The sequence below is a fragment of the Dictyostelium purpureum genome (assembly GCF_000190715.1).
Source record: "Dictyostelium purpureum unplaced genomic scaffold DICPUscaffold_381, whole genome shotgun sequence".
Lineage (NCBI taxonomy): Eukaryota > Evosea > Eumycetozoa > Dictyosteliales > Dictyosteliaceae > Dictyostelium > Dictyostelium purpureum.
Genome location: NW_003519717.1, coordinates 21,238 through 31,645, shown reverse-complemented (window position 1 = coordinate 31,645; position 10,408 = coordinate 21,238). Strand labels below are relative to the sequence as shown.

Sequence of the window (10,408 nt, the reverse complement as noted above, 5' to 3'; positions counted from 1 at the left end):
TCGATAGAAGAAATGAAAAACAAATCAAGTTGAAAGAAAAAGAGAAAAAAGAAAAAGATAAAGCTAAAAAACAAATGGAGAAACAAAAAGAAAAAGAAATAAAAGAAAAGAAAAAAGAAGAAGAAAAAAAGAAAAAAGAAGAGAAAAAGAAAGAAAAAAAGAAAGATTCACCAACATCAACATCAACATCAACACCAACACCAACATCATCATCAACATCATTATCAAATTCAATTAATAGTATTAACGGTAATAACATGAATAATAGTATGAATAATAGTATAAACAACAATAATAATAATATGAATAGTGTTAAAAATACTACCACAACTACAACAACTACAACCACAACTACAGCCTCTTTCCCAATCAGTAGACCCAATAATAATAATAATAATAATAACAATAATAATAACAATAATAATAATTATGGATTTAATAATATGAATAATAATAATCGTAATTATAATAATATGAATAATAGTATTAACAATAATAATTACAACAATAACAACAATAACAACAATAACGACAATTATAACTATAACTACAAAAGAAGAAATAGTCTTCTCATGGCTAATAGACTCTTGTATCACAATGAAATTTTCCATAGTAATATAGTGTATAGCAAGGATTCAAGAGAAACCGTTAAGGATTGGTCACCTCAAAAAGTTATTGATTGGTTAATATCATTAAAATTCCCCACAGAAATCATTTCTGTTCTTGAAGCTCGTGCAATAGATGGAAAAACATTAATTTTTATTTCTGACAGTTTACCTAATGATATTTTATTAGGTTCCTTAGGTATGACTGCTATGGGCGATAGATTAAAATTCAAAACCTATTTAGAAAAGTTATTAGCCCCAAAATAAAGTCAAATATCTACCTTTAGGTTATAGCAATAGCAACAATAATAGTAAAATAAAGATAAAATAAAATAAAATAAAATAAAATAAAATAAAATAAAATAAAATAAAAAAATAATAATAATAATAATAAAAATTAAAATTAAAATTTTAAAATATATATCCAAATTAGTTTTTATTTATTTGTTTTTAATAATATTTATATAGGGTTCTTTTTAATTTTCTAAAATATATGAATTTCTATAAATGCTCTTTAAATGCATCCTTTGTCAAATAGTTTAAAAACAAATAAAATTTTTATGTTTTTTTTTTACTTAAATTTATATTTATTTATTTATTAATTTATTTTAAAAAAAAGACATGGATTATCTTTACTACTTATTTTTATTTTCCCTAAAAAAAAAAAAAATTAATACGTATAAATATATATTTTAAAATTATAATTAAAATAGTTACAAATTGATGTTTAATTGGTTTGGGTTTTTATTGGTTGATTTTGGATCTTTCATTCCAAATTCATGATCGGGGGCGTAAATTATTTGCTGGATTGTTAAACTTTCAGTTGGCCTAAAAACTCTTATTACAATTTTATTTCTTTTTTCACAATAACATATGTCATATTCGCATGATGGTGGATACTGATTCAAAGGGTTGTCAATTTCGAAATCGTCATAGGATTTATTTGAGCTATTATTGGTACTTTTATTACTATTTCCTTGGTTAAATATTTTGTTTTTATTGTTATTACCTAAAAATGGTTTTGAAATAATTTCATCATCTTCATTATCATTTATTGATATAATTTCTTTGTAGTGGTAATGTTTCTTTGATTTCTTTGAAAATACTTTTGACATGTGGTTTTCATTCATTTTAAATTGAATATAAATACCTTAAGCTTCCTTATTATAAATAAAAATAATGAATAAAAATTATTAATTTTACAATTAAAAAAAGATTGTTTTAACAATTGGAATAAACTATTTATTATTTTTTTTTTTTGGTGTGTTTTTTTTGATTGTTTTTTTATTGATTTAAATTAATTTATTATTTAACCTTTTTTTTTTATTGGTAGTTGGTCCATCTAACCTCTTTTGCTTTGTTTAAAATATTAATCAAACCATTTCAATTTTTAAAAATTATAAAAAAAAATATATTTTTTAACCAACTAAATAAAAAAAATATTTTTTATAAACCATCAAATTCTATTAATAAAAATATAAAAAAAAATAAAAAAAAATAAAAAAAAATAAAAAAAAAATAAAATTTTATTTTTTTTAATTTTTTTAATTTTTTTTTATATCCAAACCTATAATGACAGTCAGTTTTTATAAACTGATTGTTTACTTCATAGCAACATATATAAATATATTAAACTGATTTCTTCATAGTATTATAAAATAGTTTTTTAAATTTAATCAAATATAAATAAACAAACATGTTATATGTCTAGAAGACCATAAAAAGAAATCAACCCTAATCCTTGTAACATAGATTGAAATAAATTAATTATGTGTTGATATTCAATACCATGCATTAACTGCCAACAATCATGTTAGAAAATACAAAAAATCATTATAATTAAAACTGAATAAGTTTTTCAAATTTATATTATTTTTTTTTATAGTTTTTTATTAATTTTTATTAGTTTTTATTTTTGTATATTTATTTGTTTAAAATGAAAAATTTATATGATGCTACCAATACATATAAAATATTATTATAATATATATTATTGTAATTCAAACTTACTAGATGGTGATTAAAACTGTTTTTAATTTTACATGATATAAAATTACTTTGCATTTTGGTTATATATTTACTGTGAGTGTGAGAGCACATGTGCCAATGTGTGGTGATTAAAAGAGTGTTAGTGTGTGTTTTTTTTTTTTTAAATCTCAATGAATGTGATTGCATCAAAAATGTTGCTAATTTTTTTATTATTAAAAAAAACATTATATATAGACTTTTATTAAACCTCTCAAAATATATTTTTGTCATCTCTTAGTTATTTTTAAAAAAGTTTTTTTTTTTCTTCTTTAATTAGAAAAAAAAAACACATTCTTTCCCACACTCATACCCCCATGTAAAAAAACACCAAAAAAATTAATTTTTTTATGTGATGATTTCTATATTGACCTTTTCCTTAATTTTTAGAAAAAAAAAAACATGTGTTCATGTTACACAAATTTATTAAATAAAAATTTTAATCTTTGAAAATTTTGAAATATCCCCTTTCCTTTCCAAATTTTTTTTCCATCATGATTACAATAATAGATCAATCTATTCAAAATATAAAAATAAAAAATTAAAAAAATATATAAATTTAAAAATTTTTTATTTTTTTTTTTTCAAAATTTCATTACCCAACTCCAAAATTTAAAATTTAATTATTTGCACATAACATAATTTCTTTCTGTATGTAACTGATATGTATATATTAATTATTTTAACCTTAAAAAAATACCATACTCATATTAAATAAATAATATTTAGTAATCACAATAATAAAAATGAATCCTGAATGTAATCAAGAAATGCAAGTAGCAATAGAAGATATTGAAGAAATATATGAAAACATACCAATATTGAAATACACATTAGAAAATCCATCTCAGAATCTAAATCACAAATTAAAGTTGTCTTATGTTATAAATGAACCAACTGCCCCTCTTCCTTTATTTGGTGGAATTTTTTCAACTTTTGGAGTAGAAAAAAATACAAATATAAAATATTACAACTATATGGATTATTTAAAGCAAAAACCACCCATTACTAATAACCAAAATAAAAACAATATAAATCAAAACAATTTTAATCAAACAAATAGTATTTATAATCATTTTAATAATAATAATTTAAATAATTATTTTTATAATAATAATAATAATATGAATAATGTAAATAATAACAATAATATATATAATGACTACAACTGTACAACAACAACAATAACAACAACAACAACTACTACAACTACAGTAGAGCCACAAAATATAAACAACACTGATGTTCAATGCCAAGATCAAGTTTTTACTGAAATTAGTGATATAGAACAATCAGAAATGGAGCTTATGACTCTAGAGACTCTACGTTCTGTTTTTTTAAACAACCAAAGATAAAAGCTATTTTAAATAAAACCTGTATATAAATGTATTTTTTGTAGATAAAATCTTTAATAAAAATAAAAACCTTTGAATTTAAATTTTATAAAAAAAAACTTTCAAAAATTATCAATTCTAATAACAATGATAATATAGAAACCATTATTAGTATTTTTTATGTTTAAAAATAGGACTTTTTTTTTTATTGGTACACTTATAAAATGTTTAAATACATTTCTTTTAAAACTAAAAAACTAAAAAAAATTGGAAAAATAAAGGGTGAATGATTATAAAAAACTTATTTTTATTTTTGTAAATTACTTAAAGATAAACATTAGAGCTATTGTTTGTTGAGGGTGTTTTATATGGTACTTGTGATACTATTTGAACTGGTGATACTGTTTGAACTGGTGATACGATTTGAACATTGGTGTTACCATAGTTATGGCCATAATAGGAATTAGTTGGTTGGAAAGCGTTGGTGAAATTATGAACTTGATAGTCAAAATTTGAATAAGGATTGTCTTCTTGGGGGTGGCTGAGCGGATCACTTCTTAAAATATATTCAACATTATTTGGGAACAAGTAACCGAGAATATCTTTTAATCCTGGTAAATACTAATAGAAAAAAATAAAATAATTAATAAATCTATTGATTGATACAGTTTTAAAACTATAAATAAATTATATTACATGTAGAGGTTGACAAGGGTATATTGGTAATGTTGGAGTAGGAGTAGGAGTAGAACTATAGTTTTGGTTTTGTGAATACATTTAGAAATGAAATAAATAAAAAAATGAATTGTAATTATTTAAAAAAAAAAATTACATTATTATTATATTTATTTATTTCTTTATTTAATTTTTTTTTTTTTATTGTTGTTTGTTTGTTTGTTTGTTTGTTTTTTTGTTTGTTGTTGTATTTCTTTCTTTCTTTCTAAAATTAGATAGAAATATAAATGTTTGAGTGTGTGTTTTTGTGTTTTTGTGTTTGTGTGTGATTGTTTGTTTATGTGTGTTTGTGTGTGATAATGTGTTTTTGTGTGATTGTTTGTGATTGTTTTTGTGAGTTTATTTTTAATTAATTTTGTGTGGTATTTGAAAAATAATTTTTTATTACAATCAATTATATGAAACACTCCATAAAAAACAAAGCGTTCTAATAAATCGGTAGAGTAGTGATTGATGTTCTTGTGACTCTCTATTTTTTTAATTCTTGGTGTTGTATCTAATTTAAAACTAAATTTAGAACATTATTAAATTATAAAAACTAATATAAATACCTATCAAAATAAAAACAATATAACTTTCGAGCAATACAGTTTAAAAATTTCATCTTTACAATTTTTTCTGTGTTACTGTGTTTTATTTATAATTCCTTTTTCATCTTTTCTCTTTTTTAATATAATATTAGTGATAATAAATAAAGTAACCTAAAAGTGCCTGGGGGAAATTTAAAAGACAAACATGCCAAAAATATATATGTAATTCATAAGAAAAAAAAAAAAAAAAATTGAAAATTAAAAAAATTTTGAAAAAATAAAATTTTTTAAAATTTAATAAAAAAGTTACATATAATTTCATAAAAAATTAAAAAATTAATATGTTAAGTGTTATAATAATAGTATTTTAGGAGGTCAAAAATTAATGTGGAGTTGTGTGTAATGTGTTGTGTAGTGTGGAATAAAAAACTGTGTTTTTCAAAATCATATAAACATTAATAGTTTATATTTAGCTTTTTAATATAATTGTAAACAAAAAACTATGGGTGTTTTTTTGGTATTCTCAAATTAACACTCACACTTTTTTCAACAACACATAGAACATTTATCATTATCTATTTTTTTTTTTTTTTTTATTACTTGTGGCCCCTTAAAAAAAAAAAAATAAAAAAATAAACACTTACTCACACATTCACACAACCACTATCAGCATCACTAGCCCTATGCAAACACACAAGCAAAAATATAATAGTATATATATATTATAATACAGAAATTAAAATAAAAAAAAAAATTGAATAAATATAATAAAAACAAAACAAAACAAAACAAAACAAAACAAAAAAAAAAAAAAAAATAATAAAAACAAAAATACTAGTTTATATAAATAATAAAACAAACAAATAAATAAACAAATAAATAAATAATATGCATATTAATTACTATAGAAAAACTTCAATTAATAATAGTGAGGATAATAATGGTAATAATAATCATGTCCCCAGAAAGCTATTAGCAAAGAAAGTAATTCGTGAATGCAGTGTTTGTCAAGTTACATCAGAGGAAAGAATTGCCGAATGGTGCATTGGTCCAGGAGGATGTGATTTATGTGGTGTTTGCGGGTTAAGATATAGAAAAGTGTTGTCAATAGAAGAACCATTCAAGGAAGATCCCAATTATATTAACACTCAGTCTCCAATGATGTTCATTAAAATCATCTTTATCATCACCTATAAAATGCCCATCTCAAAATTTAAACAAATATTCATCACACTCCATGAAGCCTTGAATAAAACAACTGGCCACAATGACTTTTTCTTGAAATTAGATGACAACAATTTTCTTAAAGTAAAAGATAATTTATTTGAATTTTTACATTTAAAACACTATGAATAAACATAAACAATAACAACAACAGCAACAAAATAAACAATATTTTATATTAAAAGCTACAATTGTAACAAAAGCAGTAATAATAAATAAATAAATAAATTTTATATATTAAAATCTTTTGTTTTTTATTTTAATTTTTTTTTTTTTTTTTGGATTTGGATTTGGATAAAAAAGATGTAAACTATGGATACAAAACATAAATAGATTTTTTTTGTTGAAATTTCTTTAAAGATGGATTGGGTTTTATGTAGATCTTTGGAAAAATCTTTGATAGTCTTTTCGTATACTAATAATACCTGTACATTTTCTATTTGCCAAAATATATAAATTGATTTGCCAGCACCAGTTGATCCCATTATTGCTTTTACAAACCCAGTACATAAGTCTCTTTTTAATTATTACTTTATATAATAAGTTTTTGAATGTGAAACAACACATATCCATTGCCATCTATTGTTTGCTATTTGTTGAGTGTGATTTTGTGATGGGAAAGAAGATGGAGATGTAATATAATTGATTTATTGTTTTGTCTATTACTTTTTTTTTTAATTTATACTTTTATTGCTTCCAACATTAGCAAATCTAAATTTAGGATAATAATGAGATATATTGTAGAATTTTGTATTTGAAAGACTTTCACCACTACCTGTAACCAAAAGAAGTTCTGGGATCATTGAGTTAATACCTAAAAATGTTGCATCACCCTATCGAGTGTTTCTGGTGTTCCTCTAAGACTAAAGTATGTATTTTTACAATGACAGTTAAAAATACCACATTCTATAAATTCAGCAAAAAAAGAAAAATAGTTTTTACTAATTGAACTATATCCATAACCATTAAAGTTTGGCTTTAAAAGAGTTTCTTGTGAGGATACATAGCTTTTTAATTGTTTGTTTTCTTAAAGGTTTGTAAAGATAAGGGTGCCAGGGTTATAAGAAAGTGAGGTGAACGAATTCTTGAGACCTTCTGTTGAAAGTAAATATGGTTGAGTTTTACCGTCAGTATAGATTGAACTGTGAATGAAACTAACTCTTGAATAAACTAACTCCATATTATCATTTAATGTTACCCTTGTTGATCGTTTGGCAATGGCATGACTATGTATCTTTGTGACTGTCCATGCTCCATATTACACCATATATTTGTTTTTGTATTAATATCGTTGATACAAACATTTGTATCACTTTGGATAATAACACTATATGTTGAGGTTGGTGTTGGTTTACTAAAATACCATGTTTTGTTATTTGGATATAAATGTGGATTGGTGTCAATATATAGTCCCATTGAAAAGTCTCCATGATTGGCCATAAGATAATCACGACCATTGGTAATAAAATTTTTTGTGGGGTTTAAACTAGTATATAAACCAAATCTATCGATGTAGTTACCGGGGATCAGTGGCATAATACCAATTGTGCTTATAGCTGGACCAAATCTACTCCAAACCATTAAGCCTTTACTATTTTGAATAACGATACCCAATTTACGACCATATGAACCTCCTGGTAAAATATTAAGATATTGACCTCCAAAATCATTGTTGAGAGTGCACCATGTGGAAAACTGAGCAGTTGCGGACAATTTTACACATAAATTACCATCTGTTTTAAGAACAGCTACAGGTGAAGTAGATGGAGAAAAATCATATGGGCTCCAAACCTCTTCATTTTTTAATGTAATTTGAATCCTCTATTAGTAAATGATAATACAGTATCATCCACTTTAATATTGTAATTAACAGTTAATAAATTGGAATCGGAGGCAACAATATGACCATTTGGAGTTAATGGAATTGATTCTTTGTTATGGACTGGAAGATTTATATTTGATCTACGATCAACAATTCCCTTGTTACTATCTAGTAAAAGCCAAATTGCAACGGTTTCGATAAGGTAACCAAAGCTATCAATTGGAATAATTAAATATCTACCATTTACTAATTTATTATTACACCAAACTGGAGCAAGATTTCTTCCAGAACCAACACAAAAATTAGAATCATCTTTGAAATAAAATTGTTAGTTTAGTGAGGTATTTTATTTTACATATCCCCATACTTTGATATGTTAAATACATTGGTAAAATCATCAGATAATAAAACCCATCTACAATATATAGCCTCTTGTGGAACTTGATTATTTTGAAGAGGGACTACTAAATATCTGACAATATGTTTAAGAGTTGGGCTACACCAAATATATTCACCATCACCTTTTATTGAAGTAACACATACTTCTCTGGCAGCACTACTGAATTCCAATTTATATTGGGGAAAGGATTTTCTTCTGTAAATGGCATAACTATGTGCTTTGTCGATGAAAACATTATAGATGCCAATATAATTATTCAAGGAGGTGCAACCCAAGTGGACTCTCAAAAATACTATCATTCAACAATAAAATGTACTATTCCAACAACTATTTCTATCCAACAAAAATGCTTTTTACTGGTATTGGTTCTTTACAATTCAAATCTCAATCTAAACTAAGCTATCAATTAACCTTTACTTCATATGATAGAAAACCAAAAGCATTTAAAATCTATTTAAGAGGAAATCCGATGGTAGTTGGTAATTTAGAACTCCGTACTTACCAAGCAACAGGTTCTGATCAAAGCTGTGTAGAATACTTTGGAAATGTTAAAGCATCTTTATAGGAAAACAGAAGGATATATTTGGGAATTAGCAACTGTCACTCTTGAATCAACTGACCAAAACTTCATAATGATTGAAAACATTGGTATACCAATTGCATTCAACAATTTAATTGTTAAAGATTTAGACTATTAAAAAAAACTAAATAAAAATAATAATTGGACCAATTTTAAAACTAATTTAAAACATTTCTATAAAACAATATTAATTTAGCAATTTCTTTGAAAGTTCCTTATCTACAGCTAAAATTAAAGCTATTTTTATTACAATGTCTAAATATTTAGGAAACAATTAAAAAATTAAACATGTATTCAAAAAAAATTAACAGGTCTTATTATAATTTTTGTTATCTTCATTATCGCTATTTATATTATTATCCCAATTTTCATATTTGAAATTAAAAAAAAGGTTCAAAGATTTTAAAATCTTAGAATTAAATATTTATTTCTATCTCCTTTTTTTTATAATGATTAATTTTAAATTATCCACATTAATTTTTAAAAAAAAAAAGTGATACTTAAAATTTTAATTTTTTTTTATTTACAAGCCAAGAAACTATAAAGTATTTTAGACTTAAATGTTCATCAAGTTCAGGAAATGTTAGAAAAAAAAAAGTTATCAATATGATCATAACAGAACAATAAAACCGTGATAATAAATTAAGTTTACAATATAAATTATTTTTAAAATAAAAAATTAAAAAATTTTAAAAATTTTTTTATTTATTAACAATTTTTATAATTATTGTGTTTATAAATTGTTATCAATTTATAACTTTAATTATTACGATTATTTTTCTTCAATAACTTAATTGGTGGTGAACTATCTGATCCATAGAATAAATATTTGTAATCAATTGGAGCATGGGGTGATACCATTAAAAAATTTCTTGTTGGAAAACATTCATCTGATAGTGGTACCATTTCACCAAAGATAGATGCGTCAATTTCTTTAAGTGATGAACCTTTTTTTTGTGAAGAGTCAATTTCTTTACCTGAGAATTTTTTTTTTTGGGATGCGTCCATATTTAAATCTATAATTAAAAAAAAAAAAAAATGTTTAATATTATATTTGATTAACAAATAATTAAAATTAAATAATAGATAGTATATAGCAATATATAATATTCTATAAATATTCTATTATGATATAATGTTTTTTTATTCATAC

At 23.2% G+C, this 10,408-nt stretch overlaps 7 protein-coding genes across 7 annotated transcripts; 4 read left to right on the top strand and 3 right to left on the bottom strand.

Moving 5' to 3' along the window:
* Positions 1 to 74: 74 nt before the first annotated feature.
* Positions 75 to 872, top strand: DICPUDRAFT_157713 (uncharacterized protein; the record flags this gene model as incomplete). Its single annotated transcript, XM_003292879.1, has 1 exon — positions 75 to 872. One exon carries the CDS (start codon positions 75 to 77, stop codon positions 870 to 872), a length of 798 nt encoding a protein of 265 aa, XP_003292927.1.
* Positions 873 to 1,318: 446 nt separating this feature from the next.
* Positions 1,319 to 1,735, bottom strand: DICPUDRAFT_83530 (uncharacterized protein; the record flags this gene model as incomplete). Its single annotated transcript, XM_003292873.1, has 1 exon — positions 1,319 to 1,735. The coding sequence occupies one exon, from the start codon at positions 1,733 to 1,735 to the stop codon at positions 1,319 to 1,321; it is 417 nt and encodes a 138-aa protein (XP_003292921.1).
* Positions 1,736 to 3,232: 1,497 nt separating this feature from the next.
* On the top strand, positions 3,233 to 4,074 carry DICPUDRAFT_95717 (uncharacterized protein). The gene is made up of 2 exons (XM_003292878.1): positions 3,233 to 3,281; positions 3,360 to 4,074. Exon 2 carries the CDS (start codon positions 3,377 to 3,379, stop codon positions 3,983 to 3,985), a length of 609 nt encoding a protein of 202 aa, XP_003292926.1. The 5' UTR covers positions 3,233 to 3,281; positions 3,360 to 3,376; the 3' UTR covers positions 3,986 to 4,074.
* A 214-nt stretch (positions 4,075 to 4,288) lies between these two features.
* On the bottom strand, positions 4,289 to 5,801 carry DICPUDRAFT_157710 (uncharacterized protein; the record flags this gene model as incomplete). Its single annotated transcript, XM_003292872.1, has 2 exons — positions 4,289 to 4,585; positions 5,769 to 5,801. 2 exons carry the CDS (start codon positions 5,799 to 5,801, stop codon positions 4,289 to 4,291), a joined length of 330 nt encoding a protein of 109 aa, XP_003292920.1.
* Positions 5,802 to 6,035: 234 nt separating this feature from the next.
* DICPUDRAFT_92960 (uncharacterized protein) lies at positions 6,036 to 6,692 on the top strand. The gene has a single exon (XM_003292877.1). The coding sequence runs from the start codon at positions 6,118 to 6,120 to the stop codon at positions 6,583 to 6,585; it is 468 nt and encodes a 155-aa protein (XP_003292925.1). The 5' UTR covers positions 6,036 to 6,117; the 3' UTR covers positions 6,586 to 6,692.
* A 955-nt stretch (positions 6,693 to 7,647) lies between these two features.
* DICPUDRAFT_157708 (uncharacterized protein) lies at positions 7,648 to 8,661 on the bottom strand (the record flags this gene model as incomplete). The annotated part of the gene is made up of 3 exons (XM_003292871.1): positions 7,648 to 8,274; positions 8,295 to 8,587; positions 8,643 to 8,661. The coding sequence occupies 3 exons, from the start codon at positions 8,659 to 8,661 to the stop codon at positions 7,648 to 7,650; spliced, it is 939 nt and encodes a 312-aa protein (XP_003292919.1).
* Positions 8,662 to 8,985: 324 nt separating this feature from the next.
* On the top strand, positions 8,986 to 9,240 carry DICPUDRAFT_157707 (uncharacterized protein; the record flags this gene model as incomplete). Its single annotated transcript, XM_003292876.1, has 1 exon — positions 8,986 to 9,240. One exon carries the CDS (start codon positions 8,986 to 8,988, stop codon positions 9,238 to 9,240), a length of 255 nt encoding a protein of 84 aa, XP_003292924.1.
* Positions 9,241 to 10,408: the final 1,168 nt, after the last annotated feature.